At 42.5% G+C, this 25,139-nt stretch overlaps 2 protein-coding genes across 2 annotated transcripts in view; one reads left to right on the forward strand and one right to left on the reverse strand.

Annotated features, from left to right (window-relative positions):
• The window catches only part of alkal2b (ALK and LTK ligand 2b), a 12,885-nt gene extending 9,845 nt beyond the window's left edge, over nucleotides 1-3,040 (reverse strand). The window contains exons 1-2 of the mRNA XM_078291179.1: nucleotides 2,284-3,040; nucleotides 543-817 (exon numbers count right to left, since the gene is read on the reverse strand). Of these exons, the coding sequence (XP_078147305.1) occupies nucleotides 543-789 (247 nt within the window). The 5' untranslated portion in view covers nucleotides 790-817; nucleotides 2,284-3,040. The remainder of the gene's footprint in view (nucleotides 1-542; nucleotides 818-2,283) is intronic.
• The window catches only part of LOC144543028 (protein NLRC3-like), a 209,623-nt gene that overhangs the window by 122,415 nt on the left and 62,069 nt on the right, over nucleotides 1-25,139 (forward strand). The gene's annotated exons all lie outside the window — the stretch shown is intronic.

Here is a 25,139-nt window from a genome sequence, read left to right on the forward strand (position 1 = left end):
CTGAACGACTGGTTCAGTGAACAGAAGTCTTCATGGATGGACTAATGGACTGGACTGTAAATATACAGGTGACCTGAGTGGAGTTCACCTCGCTGATCCAAACAATCTTCTTAAAAAAAAACTATTCTGAAGTGACTTTTCAGAAGCATGTTTCAAGTGCGCGTTCGCTTCATCACTTCAAAGTCATTTTTTAGTTTCTCAAGTAGAACTAGCCTATATTCACTCATTCATTCATTCACAAGTTAAACACTGCTGAGATAAAGTTATTCATAAGACTCTCTTCTTCATTGACTCTAGCTGTCATGCATTACTTTCTTACCATATCTTAAATACAATGATTAATCAGCCTATAATGTGATTAATGCATGTTTAATCACTTCACAATACAGGTATTTACAGCAGTAGTAGCAGTAGCAGTAGCAGTGGTAGTAGTAGTAGTGGTAGTATTAGCAGTAGTAGCAGCAGTAGTAGTAGTAGTAATAGTAGTAGTGGTAGTAGTAGTAGTAGCAGCAGTAGTAGTAGTAGATAGTATTAGTACTCACGCAGTATCTGTTGGGACTTGTTCCCTCCTCTCTCTGGTGTTTTAACAGAGTGTTCAGTGAGATCTGTCGGCGTCTCCGTCCTCGACTTCGGAGACCGATCTCCATCCAGCTCCGGGACGCTGCGTCCCTCCATGCCTCCCTCCATGCGTGTCCCGGGGCCCGGGGGTAAGGCAGTCCGGTTGCAGTGTCCTGCGGTCAGCAGCAGGACAAGGAGCGCCGACAGGACGGGGAGGCGCAGCGCTCTCATGCCTCCTCCACACCTCCTCACCTCGGACCTGCAGACAGAGAGAGAGACGTTTCTCTAATGAAACATCCCACAACAACACAGAGGAACAAGTCACTACAATAAACCACAGACTCCCACACCAAAGCTTCATGTGCCAGTATACAGCAACAGAACTGAATATAACAATTTTCAACACCAACAGAACTAAATGTACCAGTAGAGAGCTGTCAGCTGACGTAACTGACTCTTCTCAAGCTACAACTCAGAGTGTTTTGGAGTAGAGACTAGGGCTAAAGACAAGACAGTTTACTGTGTCACAGTAACCAAATCCACCTTATCACACTATTCACTTTTACTGAGAACGTTACTGAATGGATCTACAGCCACACCACAACAAGCTGACTCAGCTGCTCTCTGCTTCTAGCTGCTGGGTACAGATTTACACTTTATTAACTAACACACAGTTCTACAGATTTACACTTTATTAACTAACACACAGTTCTACAGATTTACACTTTATTAACTAACACACAGTTCTACAGATTTACACTTTATTAACTAACACACAGTTCTACAGATTTACACTTTATTAACTAACACACAGTTCTACAGATTTACACTTTATTAACTAACACACAGTTCTACAGATTTACACTTTATTAACTAACACACAGTTCTACATGTTCCTCCATCATGGAGACTCAGCTGCTGGGAGCAGATTTTTGACACAACTGGACTGAATCCAATAATATAATAATAATATATATAAATAAAATATATTATACAATAATATAACAGAACTGAATATACCAGTAGCCTACGTGACAATAGGACTGAATAACTGTTTAAATCCAGGCAGTCAGAGTCTCTCTGCACTCTGAAGCCTCCAACCATTCAGAAACTATAAGAAATGTACATTTTCTCAAAATAAAATCCATGTAGCCTACATTAAGGCGAGTACAGACCTTCACCCTCAGTGTTACCTCAGGATTTGTAGGACGGGAACCTTAACCCGAACCCCTCTGCTTATCATCCTCGAATGTCATTGATGATTTAGATCGATACAAATCAATCAGTATTCCACCAATAACTCTCCCTCCCTTAACTCGTGTCAATTCTACAGTTCTGTGTTAGGGGACTTGAACCAGCACCCTCCATGTCTCCATGCGAGTCAAACCGCCCTCCAGTGTTACTCCCATAACTCCCGTTCCTCCCAGTATAACCTCCTGCTGGGTGGGAAACACCAGAAACAACAGAAACAAAACTTTTAAGATTTTTCAGATTCGTTTTTTCCTTCAAAGATCTTTCCTCATGTCACTTCCATCAGTTTGATGCTGTAAATAAGAAGGCAGTGCCTTCACCAAAGGTTTGATGTTTTCACACTCTGCTGCATCCCTGCTTATAATACTCATTCCTATAATACACAGACAGACAGACAGACAGACAGACAGGTGGATAGATAGATAGATAGATAGATAGATCGATAGATAGATCGATAGATAGATAGATGTTCACCTGTGTGTTTGCTGATCAGTTCCAGGATAAACTCCTTAATGAGCTTCAGAGATGCACGTGTGTGCGTGTGTGTGTGTGTGTGTGCGTGTGCGCGCGCGTGCACGTGTTGTCTTGTCAACAGGTACACACACAGTCTGTCCCAGAAGTTGTCTGCTACTAGTAATACTTCTGATAAACTTTATTTGTATATTTCTACTGATATGACTATGACGTCAGAGTTTGGACACCTGCGCGCGGTCTGTCCGTCTGTCCGTCCTTTGCGCCTCGGTGCGCCTCGGTTCCCCGGCGGACCGGTCGCTTTCCCCGGGTTGTCCCGCCCGGGTTGTCCCGGGTTTCCCTCTCCCGGTGGGTTTCTTGCTTTTTACCCCGGGGTATCCTCGATCACAGTCGCGTCCAGAGCGCCGGGTCCGGGCATCTTATCCCGGCGCGGGTCGGAGCGCGCGGAGCGGAGACATTAGCCCGCCCGGTTCAGATATTCATCCTTATGATCTCTTTTCCTCTCCTCTCTCCTTTCCTGTCGTGTCCCTCTGTCTTTTTGTCTCCGGAGGAAAGAGGACTGAAGAGAGGACTTGGTCCGGTCCTGTCCCGAGATAAACTGTTCTGGCAAGAGCCGCGTTTGGCGAGAGCTGCAGCCGGGACCCGGGCCGGGACTCAAACCTATTCTATTCTATTCTATTCTATTCTATTCCGTTCCGTTCCGTTGTATTGATCAGGTCTATCAGCACCGCGTGCGCTCCTTGTCCTTCCTCATTGGAAATCCTGCGTCTCTTCTCTCCAGACGCGCAACTAACCGACTACCGGAAATACAGAGGAGGAGGAGGAGGTGGGGGTAGAGAGAGAGAGAGAGGGGGGGGTACGGGACCGTGCGCGTGCCAGTGCAACCGGACAGCTCACGTGCGCACACACATACACACACACACTTTCAGGGCTGAGTTCCTGTCTTTACTTTAAAGTGGTGCAGCACTCCCTCATAGTGGATGGAAAGAAAAATACTTTCTCTCCTCCCCTCCTCTCCTCTCCTCCCCTCCTCTCCTCTCCTCCTCTCCTCCCCTCCTCTCCTCTCCTCCTCTCCTCCCCTCCTCTTCTCTCCTCCTCTCCTCCTCTCCTCTCCTCTCCTCCTCCTCATTAGTCTCTGGTTTAATGGATGTTTGGACTCTTGTGTTGTAGATTATCTGAATTATGGATAATTAGAGTTCGTGAGGAACAGCAGTTTGGTGGCGCCGGCCAAATGATCACACGCAGGCACACACACCTCTGTTGTGAACTACTTAATATATTAGGTTCTATTCTTTTGGTTGTTATTTGATAGTATTTTACCATACTACACTACGCTCCAGGTATCTGCAGGGTTCCTTCCAGATGTTCCGGGTTCCTCAGTAACATGAGGAAGTGTTTAACTTCACTGGAATTTCATTCACTTCAGGTTACAGAAACACTCAATAATTTACTAGCTGACTGCTGTGAGACGCTTTTCTCTCCAAACTGCAGCACAGACTGTTTGAGAACGCCTGTTGTAGACACACAACACAACACAGTACAACACAACACAACACAGTACAACACAACACAACACAGTACAACACAATACAACACAACACAACACAGTACAACACAACACAACACAGTACAACACAATACAACACAACACAACACAGTACAACACAACACAACACAGTACAACACAATACAACACAACACAACACAGTACAACACAACACAACACAGTACAACACAATACAACACAACACAACACAGTACAACACAATACAACACAACACAACACAGTACAACACAACACAACACAGTACAACACAACACAACACAGTACAACACAATACAACACAACACAACACAGTACAACACAATACAACACAACACAACACAGTACAACACAACACAACACAGTACAACACAACACAACACAGTACAACACAACACAGTACAACACAGTACAACACAGTACAACACAGTACAACACAACACAACACATTACAACACAGTACAACACAACACAACACATTACAACACAACACAACACAGTACAACACAACACAACACGGTACAACACAGTACAACACAGTACAACACAGTACAACACAGTACAACACAGTACAACACAACACAACACAGTACAACACAGTACAACACAGTACAACACAGGACAACACAGTACAACACAACACAACACAGTACAACACAACACAACACAACACAGTACAACACAGTGCAACACAGTACAACACAACACAACACAGTACAACACAGTACAACACAACACAACACAGTACAACACAGCGCAACACAGTACAACACAACACAACACAGTACAACACAACACAACACAGTACAACACAGTGCAACACAGTACAACACAACACAACACAGTACAACACAGTACAACACAGTACAACACAACACAACACAGTACAACACAACACAGTACAACACAACACAACACAGTACAACACAACACAACACAACACAGTACAACACAGTACAACACAGTACAACACAACACAACACAGTACAACACAACACAACACAGTACAACACAACACAACACAGTACAACACAGTACAACACAACACAGTACAACACAGTACAACACAGTACAACACAACACAACACAGTACAACACAGTACAACACAGTACAACACAACACAGTACAACACAGTACAACACAGTACAACACAACACAGTACAACACAACACAACACAGTACAACACAGTACAACACAGTACAACACAACACAGTACAACACAGTACAACACAACACAACACAACACAGTACAACACAGTACAACACAGTACAACACAACACAACACAACACAACACAGTACAACACAACACAACACAGTACAACACAACACAACACAGTACAACACAACACAACACAGTACAACACAACACAGTACAACACAGTACAACACAACACAACACAGTACAACACAACACAGTACAACACAGTACAACACAGTACAACACAACACAGTACAACACAGTACAACACAACACAGTACAACACAGTACAACACAACACAACACAGTACAACACAACACAACACAGTACAACACAACACAACACAGTACAACACAACACAACACAGTACAACACAGTACAACACAGTACAACACAACACAGTACAACACAGTACAACACAGTACAACACAACACAGTACAACACAGTACAACACAACACAACACAGTACAACACAGTACAACACAACACAACACAACACAACACAGTACAACACAACACAGTACAACACAACACAACACAGTACAACACAACACAGTACAACACAACACAACACAGTACAACACAGTACAACACAACACAACACAGTACAACACAGTACAACACAACACAACACAGTACAACACAGTACAACACAACACAACACAGTACAACACAACACAACACAGTACAACACAACACAACACAGTACAACACAACACAACACAGTACAACACAGTACAACACAGTACAACACAACACAGTACAACACAGTACAACACAGTACAACACAACACAGTACAACACAGTACAACACAACACAGTACAACACAGTACAACACAACACAACACAGTACAACACAGTACAACACAGTACAACACAACACAACACAGTACAACACAACACAACACAGTACAACACAGTACAACACAGTACAACACAACACAACACAGTACAACACAACACAACACAGTACAACACAGTACAACACAACACAACACAGTACAACACAGTACAACACAGTACAACACAACACAACACAGTACAACACAACACAACACAGTACAACACAACACAACACAGTACAACACAGTACAACACAGTACAACACAACACAACACAGTACAACACAACACAACACAGTACAACACAGTACAACACAACACAACACAGTACAACACAGTACAACACAGTACAACACAACACAACACAGTACAACACAGTACAACACAACACAACACAGTACAACACAACACAGTACAACACAGTACAACACAACACAACACAGTACAACACAGTACAACACAGTACAACACAACACAACACAGTACAACACAACACAACACAGTACAACACAACACAGTACAACACAACACAACACAGTACAACACAACACAACACAACACAGTACAACACAGTACAACACAGTACAACACAACACAACACAGTACAACACAACACAACACAGTACAACACAACACAACACAGTACAACACAGTACAACACAGTACAACACAACACAGTACAACACAGTACAACACAGTACAACACAACACAGTACAACACAGTACAACACAACACAGTACAACACAGTACAACACAACACAACACAGTACAACACAGTACAACACAGTACAACACAACACAACACAGTACAACACAACACAACACAGTACAACACAGTACAACACAACACAACACAGTACAACACAGTACAACACAGTACAACACAACACAACACAGTACAACACAACACAACACAGTACAACACAGTACAACACAGTACAACACAACACAACACAGTACAACACAGTACAACACAGTACAACACAGTACAACACAACACAACACAACACAACACAACACAACACAACACAGTACAACACAACACAACACAACACAACACAACACAACACAGTACAACACAACACAACACAGTACAACACAACACAGTACAACACAACACAACACAGTACAACACAACACAGTACAACACAACACAGTACAACACAACACAACACAGTACAACACAGTACAACACAGTACAACACAGTACAACACAACACAACACAACACAACACAACACAACACAGTACAACACAGTACAACACAGTACAACACAACACAACACAGTACAACACAACACAACACAGTACAACACAACACAACACAGTACAACACAGTACAACACAACACAACACAGTACAACACGTTGTACACACAACTCTCCCATAAGTGCAATAACAAAAACAGATAATAGGCAGAGAAATATTATATCGCCTACACAATGAGGGTATACAATCGTTTTTTATGTTCATCTCACTTTTGTATTTTAAAAAACTGTTTTGAACATGAATTTGAATCCAATCTTTACAGTTTTTTTTGATTGCCAAGACACATTTCTTGAAATTATGCTCCATTTCCCACAACTCTAAACACAAATGCATAACTGCACACTCATCTTCACAAACTTCAAACTTCCATGTCAAAACCAAACTCTCCACTCAAAACCATGTGATCTCACATCTAAACCAAACTTTGCCTTCAGACATCACACAACAGCCATCAAACACACACACACTACAAAACAGCCGTTACACACTGGTGAGATCAATTCACAACACGACCGTAAAAACCTGTTACTGCAATGAATACTGGAGCTTATGGTTTTCCCCCAGAACAACCTCTTTACATGATGAACACAATATAAACACACAACACATGTATAACATTTTCAATTTTTTAAATTCCTCAATGTACTGTAGTAAAATAAACTGAAATTGAGTGAAAAAGTAAATGTACTGTAAAAATATGCAACTGATAAAGAATGTAGAATACAGTAAAATAATTTCCATGTATTTACCGATATAAACCAATGAAAAAAAAAACAGTTTGCACATAAAGAAAGAAATCACATTTATTCTGCCTCAGCATCCCGTCTCTGGTCTGGGTCAGGCCAGAGAGTCTCATCAGCATCACATCACAACAAGTGAACTGACCCACGGCCCTTTGATCTGTCTATCCTGAGCTTCTGATTGGTGTGTGAACAATTTAGACTCTTAGTGTTTCCACCTGGGGAATTGTGTGTTAATTGGGTTCAAGCTGTGATGACTTGAGTTAATGATATTGAATGCCGGTGCTTTCTAAATGAGCACACGGTGCAGCCGGTGATATATGAAGGGATTTGTGTGTAGAGTTTTTCACAAAAAGTTCAACAGATCTGAATCATGTGTGGAAACAGGGGAATAGTGTTTATAGTTTTGGGTCTTTTGGTAGATGGCGTCATGGTTTGGGATGTTTAGTTAATAGGCCCAGTTATAGTGTGTAAGCCATCGAGAAAAACTGTAATAGCCTACTATCCTACATATGTTATCATCATCTTTCAAAAAAGATAAGCTTGTGTAGGCTTCCACTTTCATTTCCATTCTCACTAGATTAAGTGGTGTGTCGGGGCCTGTCGATAGAGGGCGCTGTTAAGTTTGTGGACTGTAGACAGAGGACAGTTAAGGTTAAGCTCAGGTCAATCTTTGCACATCATCTTGACAACTGCTGTGCCAGTACATGCAAAGTGAAGCACCATCGGCCACAAAGTGGAGCAGCTAAACGAAAACTCAGGAAAGAAAAAGAAGCTAGAAAACAAGATATTTTACATAACGTCCCTAGCATTTCTAGTTTTTTCAACAATAATTTTGTACAACAATGACGGGACCCTAGCGTGGGAGGCGGTAAGGAGGAACAGTCGGTTAGCATTGCCACTCCTGTACCATCGGAGCGTGGCGGTCCCGAAGAGAGCCAATGACAACGCTCATCCTCTCTGCCGCCCTCTGATGGAGGATCACCTGCAGACTCCCGAAAGAGATCAAGAGGAGGCGTGGTTTGAATCTGCCACTGACCCGGCACTGTGGGGGAGCATCCAAACCGTTCTTATTGACCGTGGAGTTCAAGTTTTCCACAATCGGCGTGCACATTACCCAGCCTCTGGGCTTACTGCTTTGCATACAAGCTGTTTTCAACTAAATCGCAAGCTTTTGTTACTGGCTACTGTGATTGGAAACACCCAGAGAGAATCGGTGAGCACGAGAGAAGTGGAGAACATCGGGCCTGCGTGCTTTCCCTGAGCAACAGGTGCCTCTGTGGACTCTGAACTAATAAAGCAAATGGATGGAGAGCGGCAGTATTGGAGAGAGGTGCTTAGGAGCGTTGTCTCTATCAAGTTCTTGGGGGAGAGAGGCCTGGCGTTTAGAGGTCATGACGAATTGCTCAGTTCACCACACAATACTCGGGCATATTGGAGTTATTATCACAGTTTGAGCCCTTCTTGACTGAGCACATGCGAAAATTTGGACAGAAGGGTAGGGGCAGTGTGTTATATTTGTCCTCAACAATTTGTGAGGAGTTTATTCAACTTACAGGCGAGAAAACAAACCAAACAATTATAAAGGAATTATAAGATGCAAAGTGTTTTTCTGTAATAGTCGACTCAACCCCCAATTTATCCCACGTAGACCAGCTTACATTTATATTCAGGTTTGTAAGCAAAACTGGCCGTGTAGTGGAAAGATTTTTAGGATTTGAGCCCATCACTAGTCACACAGGGGAAAGCTTAGCTCACTGTGTTCTGTCAACGGTTCAAGAGTTGGGATTAGATCTGGCAAACTGCCGCGGACAGTCACATGACAATGTGACCAGTCACATGACAATGTGACTAATATATCTGGAAAATATAACGGATTGCAAGCACATATTAAAACAGAACTGAGAATTGACAAAAACGTCAGAATTCAAATATAGTTACATACACACACTACCTTGTTTAATCTTCACACACATTCTCTCTCTCTCTCTCTTTCTCTCTCTCTCTCACACACACACACACACACACACACACCTTGCTGTTGATGTGAATGGAGCTCTGTACTCAGAGTTCCACCCTTATTTGTTCATCTGTTCTCTCTATCAGATATCAGATTATGAATGGATCCACTTACTAACAAATCACCAAGCTGCTGGCTTCTGTGTGTGTGTGTGTGTGTGTGTGTGTGTGTGTGTGTGTGTGTGTTTGCGCGCATGTATGTGTGTTGCAAATTGTGAATGCACACACATTTGCACGTGTACTCTACTGTTGTTTCTATCAACAGGATACATGAATCCTGGTGCATCATGAGTATAGGAATGTATGTGCAGACACTGTACCTGTGTGTGTGTATGTGTGTGTGTGTGTGTGTGTGTGTGTGTGTTCTTCTTAAATCTTTATTTATCCAGGGTTTATGGGAAGGTTTGCAGAGCACCGACGCCCTGCGTTCACACAGAGCTGTCCAGTCGGTGCAGTGCCTTGCTCAGCAGACCTCAGTCACTGTTCAGCCCGGCGGGATTCAAACTGGTGACCTTCTGATGACGGGCCGCCTCTAAAACCTGCAGGCTGCAACACTCCGTGTGTGTGTAGTGTATATTCATATTGTGAGATGTACCTGTGTGTGTGTGTGTGTGCGTGTGTACCTCTCTATTTGCCATGGTACAAAACAAAGTTCATGGAGGGCAGCATAGACAAGCCTTATGTAAGCATGACACACACACACACACACATACACACACATACACATACATACACACACACACACACACACACACACACACACACACACATATACACACACACATATACACACAGTGCAGCAGCAAGTAGCAGCAGGTAGCAGGTTGTGTTGTTCCAGTTGATGCCTGCTGTCAGGGTGTTTGTACAGGGTGGACCAACACAGGTCAACGCAGTGTCAAGTCAGGTCAACACAGGTCAACACAGGTCAACACAGGTCAACACAGGTCAACACAGGTCAATGCAGTGTCAACACAGGTCAACACAGGTCAACACAGGTCAATGCAGTGTCAACACAGGTCAACACAGGTCAACACAGGTCAATGCAGTGTCAACACAGGTCAACACAGGTCAACACAGGTCAATGCAGTGTCAACACAGGTCAACACAGGTCAACACAGGTCAATGCAGTGTCAACACAGGTCAACACAGTGTCAACACAGGTCAACACAGTGTCAACACAGGTCAACACAGGTCAATGCAGTGTCAACACAGGTCAACACAGTGTCAACACAGGTCAACACAGGTCAATGCAGTGTCAACACAGGTCAACACAGTGTCAACACAGGTCAACACAGTGTCAACACAGGTCAACACAGGTCAATGCAGTGTCAACACAGGTCAACACAGTGTCAACACAGGTCAACACAGGTCAATGCAGTGTCAACACAGGTCAACACAGGTCAACACAGGTCAACACAGGTCAATGCAGTGTCAACACAGGTCAACACAGTGTCAACACAGGTCAACACAGTGTCAACACAGGTCAACACAGGTCAATGCAGTGTCAACACAGGTCAACACAGGTCAACACAGGTCAACACAGGTCAATGCAGTGTCAACACAGGTCAACACAGGTCAATGCAGTGTCAACACAGGTCAACACAGGTCAATGCAGTGTCAACACAGGTCAACACAGGTCAATGCAGGTCAACACAGGTCAATGCAGTGTCAACACAGGTCAACACAGGTCAATGCAGTGTCAACACAGGTCAACACAGGTTAACACAGGTCAATGCAGGTCAATGCAGTGTCAACACAGGTCAACACAGGTTAACACAGGTCAATGCAGGTCAATGCAGTGTCAACACAGGTCAACACAGGTTAACACAGGTCAATGCAGGTCAATGCAGTGTCAACACAGGTCAACGCAGGTCAACACAGGTCAATGCAGTGTCAACAGGTCAACATGTGTCAACGCAGGTCAATGCAGTGTCAACAGGTCAACATGTGTCAACGCAGTGTCAATGCAGAGTCAACACAGGTCAACAGGTCAATGCAGTGTCAACACAGGTCAACAGGTCAATGCAGTGTCAACACAGGTCAACAGGTCAATGCAGTGTCAACACAGGTCAACAGGTCAATGCAGTGTCAACACAGTGTCAATGCAGTTTCAAAACAGGTCAGTGTCAATGCTGTGTCTACACAGGTCAACGCACTTTCAACGCAGGTCAACACAGGTCAACAGTTCAACACGCAGTGTTGTGCAAGTTCACACTTCACAAGAGCTAGCTCAAAGTTCAGTTCACACAGATTAAAATGAACTAGTTCACGTTCATAGTTCACAATTTTGAATTTTGAACTAAGTTCACAGTCCCAAAAAATTAACTAGTTCACGTTCATTTCTTCCGTTTTTTTAAATGAGCTGCTCCGAGCTTTTCTTTTTCAATAGAACCTCCTCCTACCCATCCATCCATCCCAGCCCCCATCACTGCCACTGCCCACTTCCCAAACTAAATGAATTACTGTGTACTACTATAGAATCACAGAGATTACTTTTAAAAGCCAAGAAAAACCAATGTGAGTATATGTTTTACCACTTAAACAATGTGTCATATTATGCAGAAAGTGAAAAAAAGAGGTGCAGTAAAGGTATACTGTAGATGCAATGGAAATTTTATTTAGCCTGCATGAACCAAATTATGCAGCAGTTCAAAAACATAAAATAGATTCATATGCTTCTGGCGGGCACAATTTGCATAAAAATGTGACATTTTTTTCGTTGGAATCTGTACTGATTTGTTCATAAAACTCCTTCAAATATTCATATGAACTGGCTTCAGCAATACAGATAGATGAGTCAATGTGTGTGTGTGTGTGTGTGTGTGTGTGTGTGTGTGTGTATGTATGTGAGTGGAGGTAATTTCTCATTAAATTAGAGAGAAGAAGCAACTTCCTGTTGTGTCGTCAGAACATTCACTTTGTGTGTGTTTGTGTTTATATGTGTGTGTGGGTGTGTGGGTGTGTGTGAACCCTCTCTCTCTCTCTCTCTCTCTCTCTCTCTCTTGGTCTCTCCACCCAGACTCACTGCGTCTGAATTGCCAGTTGCACCAGCCATGCCGGGTGCCGTAAATCCTCGGATGCCGTAAAACACAGTGCGGGAGCGTCGTTAACTCTCGCGGGAGCGTCGGTTTGTTCCTTATTGACAGGCTTCACTTTACCTGAGCTACATAACAGACTGTATTTGCCATGAGAAAGCCAGTACAGTAACGTTTGAACTGTCAATATAACTGTAAATAATCTGACATTTGCACATTTTCATTAGAAAATATTGTTTGGGAATTTAAAATGTCAAGTTGAAAGAATTTCTTTCTTTCTTCAATGTATTTTTTGTATTTTCAAAATACAGATGACACACTGTATATTTTATTGAAATACATTTCTTGACATCAGTGTTTTGTAATTTATTTTGACAAATTTAATGAGCAAGTATACATTGTGATGTTTTCTTGTCCATCTCTGGTTGCAAACAAGTGTAGCTTCTTTCTCACAGGTACCAACCCCAGCTGTGTGTGTGTGTGTGTGTGTGTGTGTGTGTGTGTGTGTGTGTGTGTGTGTGTGTGTCTTACTGCACACACACAAGAGCTGCACGACTCCATTAAAGCTGAAAGCTGCCTTGCTTCGGGGCAGAGGAGCGTGACTGTCGGCTCCCAGCTGCTGCTGCGACCTTCGACCCCTCGCTCCTCACCCTGCTGCATGATGGGAGCTGGCCTGGTACGGACCGGCCTGGTTCAGGATGGGATGGTTGGAGGGGATGGAGAGAAAGAAAGAAAGAAAGAAAGAAAGAAAGAAAGACAGAAAGAAAGAAAGAAAGAGAAAAAGGAAAGACAGATGAAAGCATGAGCGGAAACGATAGATGAAAGAGAAGGTGAATGAATAAACAAACTGATGAATAACTGATGACAGATAGATGAGTCAATGTGTGTGTGTGTGTGTGTGTGTGTGTGTGTGTGTATGTATGTGAGTGGAGGTAATTTCTCATTAAATTAGAGAGAAGAAGCAACTTCCTGTTGTGTCGTCAGAACATTCACTTTGTGTGTGTTTGTGTTTATATGTGTGTGTGGGTGTGTGTGTGTGTGTGTGTGTGTGTGTGAACCCTCTCTCTCTCTCTCTCTCTCTCTCTCTCTCTCTCTTGGTCTCTCCACCCAGACTCACTGGAACTCTCTCTGTTGTGGCTTCAGTGGATTCAAACCTCTTACAGGTTCGTTTATCTTCTCTTCCATCATTATTTTAAACTATTTTTTCTCAGTCTTTTGTTCAAATCCACAGAACTTTATTTTAAATTATAGTCCAGATCTCAAGCTTTCCAACGATACCAAACATGTCAGGCTGAGTTTCAGGGAAATGTGTGGAAAATGATGTAAAGGTCTATGGTGGATGATAGATGGTTGGCATGCAGAGCAAATTTCAGCACACACACACACACACACACACACACACACACACACCAACAGCGTTCCTTTCCGCCAGGTTCGGTGTGTGTTATCATTCCACACACACATCTGCCATCAGCAAGCTGTTACCGCAACGACAGAGAAACGCGCGCACACACACACACACACACACACACACACACACACACCTGTGGTTTCAGATCAGTGAGGAATAAGTTACCCTTCCTCGAAAGATGACACACTTTGTACACACACACACACACACACACACACACACACACCAACAGCATTTATCCAAACACTCATTCACACATAATTAAGTGAACAGCTGTAAACAGCAGCTGCTGTGAACGCTGAAGGTAAATAAAACCATATCAGGTCGTGGGCGGAGTCTGGAGCCTCGTTAAGGTTTTACTTTATTGGACTTTATTGTTTCTTTGATGGTTTTTCTGACTGCATCACTACCCCCCAGACTGGTGTCTACAGACCAGTACAGACTGGTTTCTATAGATGACAGACCAGTACAGACTGGTGTCTACAGACCAGTACAGACTGGTTTCTATAGATGACAGACTAGTACAGACTGGTGTCTACAGACCAGTACAGACTGGTTTGTGGTCCCTGTCTCCAGTCTGAACTGCCAGCAGCTTGTTGTTTAAACTCACTGGAACTCGTTTGGAGCTGATTAAAACCAGGTTTGATGACAGGAGGTGTGATGTTTGCGGTCCTGAACACATCACAGACCGCAAACAGCCAATGAGATCGCAGCTTACGGCGAAGGACTGACTCTACCGAGGACAGCGAGGACACAGCGGAGCTTCTGGGAAAGTTTTAATGGGGAGGAAAACAACAAAGCAGGGTTTGGAGATCAACAAGTCGGATCACATGTGGATACAGCGTTGAAAATTGGCTGTCAATGCTTCGTGTTGAACAACAGTTTCAAATGTTAGTTTGAAACCGTTCAGACTATCTCAAGACACGCCCACAGGAAGTGGTTTACGCCCCAAAACGCCCCAAAACGCCCCAACATCACTGAAGAGACAAACGATTCAGGCCTGAACACAGGATGTTTAGATCCTGTTCAGTTAGTGGGACTTTAATGTGAAAAGCAATGTTTTTGTCAGGGATTTTCATTTTAGTTTTAGTCTCAGTCATTCACAGCTATTTTTATTTTATTTCAGTCAGATTTTAGTCGCCACATAATGCATTAGTTTTAGTTAAAATTTCAGAATCCATAAGCCATTTGACTGTTGTCCAAACTAATGTCGTACAAATATAAACTTTGTAAATATAAGAGCCAGTTGCGATCAAAAGCACCAGAATAATTTTCTCGTCAGTCTACAATAACATGCTTGGTATCACTGGAAACTAGAAATTACCAGCTTTCTAATGACCCTAAACGCACCACCACCTGAGCAACACAGCTTCCGCTATTTCCGGGGAAACCTAGCAGTCAAACTTCACGTTTTACAGTCACACTGACAAAAATCTACTTGCCAAAATATTTCACCATGGCTTATGTTATTTTCACCAAAAACGGCAGATTTTAGTTGCTCAGGTTTCTACCGTAATTTCCTCTTCATCGGGCTGTCAGTGATCATCTGGCACTTTTCAAGTCATTCATTCATATTCCTTAGCTTCTTACCTATCAAAGAGACCAGAACTATGCATATAGGCCTTATGGTTGAGGAGCTATATATATAATCATGAATTTTGGCTAGGGTCTAAGTGGATGCAATCCAGCATTTAGAAGGTCCTTTTTTAAAGATCCAGCATGTGATGGTTAAATCAGTCTTTAAAACTGATGTAAATCTGGCTGTTTATTCGTCTGGTTTGTCTCTTTCACCTCAGAATAAATTATGATTATTTTTTTAAGATCTTTATCTCTAAGTCAGTTTGTTTAAAACCGATGTGAATCCAGCCAAGACAAAGATACAGTCCATCCTCCACCCATCTCTTCAGATGAATTATGGGTAAAGTTAAAGGGGAAGTTCATAATCTGTTTCCACCTTGAGGACCAATCAGAACAGCTGAAACCTGTGATGTCACACCCGTCCAGAATATAAGAAAACAGTTGAATCCACTAGAATAAAATAGTAGCACAGAATACAGTAGAGTGCACACACACACACACACACACACACACACACACAGTGATGTATGTTGATGACCAGACTGAAAGCAAGAAAAAAATACAGAAACTCCTGTGATGTTTTTGGCTCAACAGTCAGACGATCAAAACCTCAGAGACACACACACACACACACACACACACTCAGGCCCAGACCCGTGTGTGTGTGGGGTCAGAGGTCAGACAGGGTCGTGGTAAACTATGTGTTCATGGAGTGAGTTGTGTTGACTCAGTCTGCACACACACACACACACACACACGTCTGTGGGTGTGTCTATCTTGGCTGTGTCATGTTGCTAAAATGTCGTTAAAATGTTAAAATGTTGCAGCAGAGAGAGAACCCCAGGAGGCTACAGACAGGTGTGTGTGATTAGAGACCGACTGCTTCTCCAATCACCTGTCTGCTGTCTGAACTACAGCCTCTCACTGAATGCCTCCCATTACATTACATTACATTACATTACATTACTTTACTGTGTGTAGTGTTTTGTAAAAAGTGTAACAGAGAATTGCAAACTGAGTGAAAAGCAGAAAATGTGCTTGTAGGTTTGCAGACTTGGTTTAGGGATTTGATTCATGAGTTTCAGGTGTCAGTGATTGTGTCCCAAGTTCCAGTTTTAGTGTGTAAACAATTGTGAAAAACTGTAATTGAAGTTGAAGTTTTGTGGCCTGCCTGGCCAGCTAAGGTGTTTGGAGAACGTTAGATCAACCATATTCAGACATTTGCACTTAATTGTAAAGAGGACATCCTTGTTTAGACATTTTATTTTAATTTAGACAAGCATCCGCTGTTAACAGCTGATTTATTTTATTCAACAGATTCTATTATTTGCTTTTTGCACTGAAAAATATATAACAAAGAAAGAAACCATTATAAAAGAAGCTGTAGGAATAGGTTAAATTTCAAGTTGAAAATATTTAATATATATAAATAAATATTTTTTTTACATTTTATGTCAAAGCAATAAGGAAAGAATCTTCTACAGTCATAATTTGTTTCCATCAAACTTCGTTTTGAAAAAAAAAAAAAAAAAATCATAATTGTATGGAACTGAAGCCTGTACCGTGTGTCGTACCGAGCTGAGCTGAGTATCGTTTACACCCCTCGTGGTATTTATGTGACGTTAGCCACGGCGTCACTGAGCCGTTGTGTCTGTCCGTCTCCGTTCATTTCAAGTCATTTTCAATAAGAACTGTGTTGTCCGGCGGGACTGATGACTCTTCTTTTTTCTATCAAGCAGCTCTGTTATGAGCGAAGCTGCTGCTGTGCTTCTGCCTCCCCGCCATGTTGACTCTGAGCTTTAATAAAATCTAAATAAACTCTGTTGTGTTTCGACCTGCTGAAAGAAAACATCTCTTCATACTGTTTTCCCTCCAGGACAGAGAGACAACAGCTTTCTGTCTGTCTGCTGCATATGACCTCTGCCACACACACAGCTCAGGGCGTCTGACAAACAAAGTGTGTTTTTGTTCATCTAAATATTTCAATCTGGACTTTGTGATGAGTGTTTTTAGCCCACACTCATGCTTGCTCATGCCCCCCAGCCCCACGCATGTGTGACCAGGCTTACTGGGGCTTTGATACCTGGAATTACCGACTACGCCACCTAGGGAATTGCACCCCAGGAATTAATATTCCTGGCAATACTCCTTTTCTATGAAATGCACACAGGTACATTCATTAAATGTTAGCCTGTGAATGAGGGACGCCGGAAGCTGCTATGGAAAAATAGTTTAACAACTTTATTTGTAACTACAATATAAATGATGTCGTCTTTTATTAAAAAAAAAAGAGAATTTCTTATATAAATGAGGATTTGCAATACTTACCCAAGGGAGTGGAGAATTGAGGGAGGAGGTTGATGACAGGGGACGACTTGCTAACAGGACAAGGCCAACGACGCACCACACCACACGTGTGTGTGTGTGTCCAGGTCACACACTGCAAAAGGCGTTTACTGCAAATTTAACTCTATAGGATGCAAGTGATTCAGGACGGGCCGCCCTACGCTGCCAGTCCCCGTCAACACTGCCACGCTCTCCTCAGGGTCCACAGAGGACCGTTACCTACAGCTGGTTTGTCATCTAAACAAAATGAAAAACAAATACACAAAATAATTCAAAAGGTATTCCCAGACCAGACAGGAGGTAGTTCCACACTACCGCCACACAAGTGGCAATGCCGGACCACGTCAGGCGCTTAAGGCAAAAAGAAAAACTAAGCCATAAATATAACTAAGGCAAAACAGCAGGGACGGTAACCTACAAAAAGAAACAAAATACAATAGTTACCGCAGTCTGAAATCCAGACCATTACAACATTACACAAACTAGAAAAAAAGGAAAATACCTCTGGCGCATCCAAACACCACCTTGTAACAGGAGTCAGAATCAGAGTCAGGGGAATTCCTACACTCCTCTGGAGTGCTATACCGGGGCTTGGCTTTGCTGGATCATCCCTATTCGAGGATAGCCGTTAGTCAACCAACATAAAACCATTAAAACCAAGAAGAAAGAAGAGAAACACGTTACCTTGGTCCCCATTCAGTCCCAATCTAATGGGGAGCCATAAGGGTCCAGGCTGATCAAACCTATAATAAGGTGAACTAGTCAGTGAAATAGTTTGGACCTGCTATCACTAATTTGCTATCACTCATCTAGCATACTAGGCTTACCTTCAGCTACAAGCACAGGAGAACAACCACAGACCAGCGTGCTCCACCCTGATCTCCAGCCTTATATACTCCCTATGATGAGGAGGAAATGAAACTCAGGTGTGTCTGATGCTACCCATTGGCTGATACTTAGCCGATTGACTTCCCTGATTACCCTTTATGTAAAGGGGTGTGTCACACAAACAGACAGGGATCTACCTGTGCTCTCTACCTGTGACACATAGACACACAAAAAGAATCGTATACCTGCACACACACAGTTAGAGTTAGGGTTAGGGTTGGAGTATTGCCTTAATCAGATCAGATTAAGATCAGATTATTAATGTGCAGGTAAAGAAAACATCAGATGAACTTTATTGATCTGTGAGGTGTAGAGGAGAGCCCGGTATCGAGAACCGCTTCCAATATACATAATATCTGATGTGATGAAGCTTGGGGGTTTCCTATTCGCTCTTGTCTTGTAAAAGTAAAAGGAGCCACAAATTCTCTTTTACCTACTCTACTGCACATAAACAACAAGACAAAAACAAAATCTCACCTGTAGCTTTCACCTGTACTTTTATTTGTGGAGGAGTTTTCAGTTTTAATTCAGTTTTAGTTTTTTCACAAAGTCTTGATGTTTTTATTTAAGATAATGTTCTTCAACAGCTAGTTTTGGTCTTAGTTTTAGTTTACAGCAATAAAGTTTGGTTGTAACCAGCTGTGGAGTAAAGCATCCTCGTTAAGACAGCTTGTTAAAACGGCTCGTTAAGACGGCTCGTTAAGCGGAACGAGCTCCAGCTGAGCTGAAACGCTGCCGATCCAAACCTGGTCAGACGGTTTGGTTTGGTTTGGTTTGGCAGGGGAGCGTCTGCAGGAACCTTTAGAGCGTTTGAATCCCGTTTGAAGGAATCCGGCTTCTGTTCTGGTCGTAGAAACCTAACCGGTTCAGCTCCTGGCGTTGAACTCCGCAGCTTTCATTAGCCGCTGCTCGTTTATCTCAGTCCGCTAATTAGAGCTCTACTTCCTCTCGTCACGTTCCAGCCGGTCTGGACAGGATCAGCACAGATTAGGACAACTGGGAACAACCTGCTGCTGCACAGAGAGAGGGAACCACGGAAACCGATCAACAGTCCAGAATGAAGGTAACTGGCCTTCTGAAAGTCTAGAAACAACATCTTCTAACTTTCTTACATTTCCACATATTTTGCCAGAAACCAGTGGAAATGTTTGCTGTTCACAGTCGGCTTTCCTCCTCCTGCGTCCAGATCCATCGGGAAAGATGCTGTGATGAAACCAAGAACAGAAGAAGACTGACGGTCTGTCAGTCTTCTTCTGTGGTTGTACTGGTCTGAAAAACATCATGGAGCTCAGTCAGACTTCGCTGGAGAAATAAAGGGTAAAAACATTTGTGTGTGAGTGTGAAACAGAGACGCATTAAAAGGTGAGGGGGTCAGAGCTCATCTCATGACTGACAGCTGTCAAACGCGTCAGGGATTGTTTTCTGTTGCCTTGACAACAGCAGCACAGCCTGCTGGTGACCTGTCAATCACAGAAATACCTCAGATAAAGTGTTATAAAGGCAGCAGAGTGTTTTTATCAGCTGACTCCAGACTAGCTGAGCAGGTCCAAGTCTCCATCACAGATATATAGTAGTAAAGATGTAAATGTATGTACGTGTATATGTGATATATGTAGTAAATCTGCAGTCTGCACACAGAAAGACTCAAACCTCAAACCCACAAACTCCACCAAACACATGTTGTGTTGTGACAGTTGTCCGCTCTGCTTCTCTGGAGGTTTGTTATCTTTAAGACATGAATCACCTGTAAGGATTCACATTCATTTCATGTTTTTTACTGGAGTCAGTACACCAGAAAGCAATCAAAATCAACTTTATTTCTCATTATTTCAATACACTGTATGAGGATGATCGCGTTCGAGAATGAAACCTCAGTAATTTAGAGCTTGGGCTCTTCCATTGAATGCGATGCAACGGCATAGGGACAAGAGTTGAAAATTAGCAATAGCTATAAACTCTCTGTGCAGCACATCAGTTTCATGCTCTGTATTGGAACTATGTTAAATTGCATCGTCCCTATCAAATAAAATTCAAATAAAATAAAATAAAACACCAATGGAACGGCAACGCAATGCCAACAACCATGACCACACTGACAATGGAACTGCTGACAAGTCTTTGTGAAAAGAACTAAGACACTTATCTGTACAAAATAAATGTCAAGGAAACGCTAACAAAACGGCAACGCAATGACACGCCAACAAAACACCAACGCAACGCCAACAAAACACCAACGCAATGCCAGCAAAACACCAACGCAATGCCAATGAAACACCAATGCAACACAAAGGAAACGCCAACGCAACACCAATGAAATGCCAAGGAAACGCCAATAAAATGGCAACGCAATGACACACCAACAAAACACCAGCGCAACACCAAGGAAACACCAACAAAAACCAAGGAAACACCAACAAAACACCAAGGAAACAACAACAAAACACCAAGGAAACAACAACAAAAACCAAGGAAACACCAACAAAACACCAAGGAAACAACAACAAAACACCAAGGAAACACCAAGGAAACAAGAACAAAACACCAAGGAAACACCAACAAAACAACAACAAAACACCAACAAAACACCAAGGAAACAACAACAAAACACCAAGGAAACAACAACAAAACACCAACAAAACACCAACAAAACACCAACAAAACACCAACAAAACACCAAGGAAACAACAACAAAACACCAACAAAACAACAACAAAACACCAAGGAAACAACAGAGTGACATCAGAATAATCAGTGACGGTCTGAGCTGCAGGCCCAGGCTGAACAGTTTGGCTTTCATCAGGACGAGCTTTCTGTCTGCTGCCTCTGAGACTTTGGTCCAGCACTTCAACAGTCTGGTTGTGTGATCCTGCTGCCGCTTCCTTAATGACCCACTTTACCCAGCGGGGTTCGTTAAACAAACAAGGATTTACAACAAAACACAGCTGGACAGCAACCAGTCCAACAGTCTGACAGAGATTTCTCCAAGTCTCGTTCCCTTTGATCCCCGTCACTTATGGAGATTTTTTCCTATCATATTCATATCTCTAACATATCTGTAACATATCTACAATTAAATCAGTTCCATTGCAGACATTAAGCACTAGCTTTCCAGCTGAACAACGAGGGGTCTGTTACTGTTAAAGCTGAGGAAATCCTTAAGTTGTGTCACAGATATTATTCCAATTTATTCCAATCTCAGTTAATGCTACAGCGTGATTACTGGAGATTGAGATACACATTTAGCTACTCATAATTTCTCTGGGTTTGACTGGGTTTATAAGCATTAATTAATGGCTTCATTAATTTTTAATAAATCATTTACTAATGCTTTGAAAATCATTTAGAAGTCATTAATAGGCAATGTAACTGATTTAATTGTAGATATGTTACAGATATGAATATGATACCTGCAAGTGGGGACGTGTTTACCGTATTTACAATATGTGAAACCTTTCTGATAGAGCAGAGTTTGACACAGCAACGGTAAACATCATTTGAAGAGAAGGATATATACACAACACACCAACTGCGTTTTTAAAATGTAGTAGCTCATTGAATTTACTTTTGTTTTCTACTGTCTTAATGTGTTAGCTGGTTACTTTTGCTGTTGGTACTTTTCCCATTCCTAAACACTAAAATACAGGAAAAAAAGAAACACGGCGGCGTCCATTTTGTTGTTAGTTGCCTAGCAACAATGTTCCCATAACGTACAACACTTGAAAGCCAAGCATATTATCATGGATGTATTCTTGTGCCGCAAATATGACTTAACCAATTCAATTTGAAGGAAGTAATAGCACCATTAAAATAAAAAACTTACTTGAGGTCCTTGACTTTGGCGGTCCATGTTGGCCAGCGATCCGCGAGACTCCCGCCCCCGAGTCATGAAGGTGACGTCGTTTTCTCCTCTAGCACACCGACGGGAGGCCGGTGTGCTATACGGCTACTATTTTATGTAGCTATTATAGTAAAAGAAAAAGTACAGGCGCTGGTATATACATTAACTGTCCTTTTATTCCAAAAGTCGTATTTAATAAAGCCCCGGAGGGCGGGAGTGGATGAACCCGGTTAAACAGTAACCGCCCGTACGGGACGCTCTAAGAGGTAAAGCGAACACGCCCGCAACGAGGCAGGGATCATTTCATTGGTCAACACTACACCTGGCATTCTATTGGTTGGGGAATTTTGACAGGGTTGTTGCATTATGTCTGAGTGCAACAACATTATATCTGAGTGCAACAACATTATATCTGAGTGCAGCAACATTATATCTGAGTGCAGCAACAGTTTGAGCAGAAGCAGAGCAAATCTAAGTGCAAGCAGGAGTGCGAGGGCAGGGTTTGAGGGAAAGCATTACAAAATCTGAACGTGAAATCAATAAATCACGCTCTCAAATTGAAAGACCACGCTCTTGAATAAAGATAGGAAAAAATCTCCATAATCACTCCACTGGCTTTCAGGTGAGGGAAGAGGAAAGTTCCTGAATGTGACGCATTAACATGAAACACTGACAGAACTTTTAAAATGTAAAAGTTTACGGTCTGATGTTACACTGCAAAACCTGACAGACTTGTTCAGTTATTTTCTCTTGTCTCCAAACTTATCAAGATTTTTTTAGTGAAATCATCTCACTGCACTGGCAGATAATTTTACCGCTTTCAACAAATGTGACTTTTTTCCAGGAGAATGTAACTTGTTTCAGGACATTTTCTTGGTAAAAGTGAAATTGTCTTGGAGAAAGTTTCTTGTTTCCAGATTTTCTTTAGCCTGATATTCAGACTGAATGGACCATTTCGTTCCCACTTCATTATTCAGTCTGACATTGCCTCCATGCTAGCCGTTTTCTGTGTGGGGGGTGTTGATTTTCCCCGAACCGATCTCTAGTGGCTGATTTATCGGCTGCTCTGCCGTTATTTTCAGTCACACTGATGCTGGGCGTATTTACTGACTTTACTTTTTTGACAAAAATATCGTCTTTGCAAAGACAATATGTTGGTTAAGGAATGATTTCAACAAATATTATTCTGCCGAAACAACAATGAAAAATCGTTGCACGAACGGTTCAAACTTTAGTCCCGCCCACAAAGGCGCTGATTGGCCCAATCGTTTTTCAGATCGAGAAATTGAATAGAGCAACACCAGACCCTGAATCTCTCGACCAAATCTGAAGAGTGGGCGGCTCGCGATTCAGGAGTCTGGAACCAGGCTAGATTTTCTTCATTGTTTTATGATGATTTCTTGAAAGAAATCATCTCTGTGAAAACACGGTTAGGGTTAACTGGGTTCAGCTGCTAGAATTAACGTTAGTGAATTCAGCTGCAGACTCAGAGTTTAGTTCATTAAAAAAGAATTTTCTAGAGGGCGACTTTAACTTTTATACTTTAAGTCAATTTAAGGCCATGTACTTTTATACTTTGACTTGAGTAAGGCTGTGTTCACACATCGCGATTTTTGATGTGGAAAAAGCGCTGCCTGGAGCGCTTTTTGTGAGGAGAAATAAGAAGCGGATCACGGCAACGTCACCTGACGTTAGCCGAGCGGCTGCTAGCTCACTGACCGGCCGGTTAGCCGAGCGGCCGCTAGCTCACTGACCGGCCGGTTAGCCGAGCGGCTGCTAGCTCACTGACCAGCTGGTTCACTTCTAGCAGACAGAACAGAACAGTGTTGTGCAATAAGCAAATGCTTACCAGATATTTCCAATACATGTCCAGTATAATCCATACTGCCTTTATGATCGCTGTTGCGGTAACGGAAATTCACTTATTACAACGTCCCATTTCTCCACCGGCACTTTCACTTTCTCCATATTTGTTGTTGCTATGGGAAACGGCCAGCGTCTCTGTCATCGCGATTGGTCGGCTGGGAAAAAGCGGTTCACGTCACCCGGCGCTTTTCTGAAAAGTTGGACATTTCTCAACTTTTGAAAGCGCTCCACTCTGACGGAAAAAACGCCGCTGCAGCGCTTTTCGGGAGCGGCCGCCTC

This window comes from Centroberyx gerrardi, chromosome 21 (assembly GCF_048128805.1).
Source record: "Centroberyx gerrardi isolate f3 chromosome 21, fCenGer3.hap1.cur.20231027, whole genome shotgun sequence".
NCBI lineage: Eukaryota > Metazoa > Chordata > Actinopteri > Beryciformes > Berycidae > Centroberyx > Centroberyx gerrardi.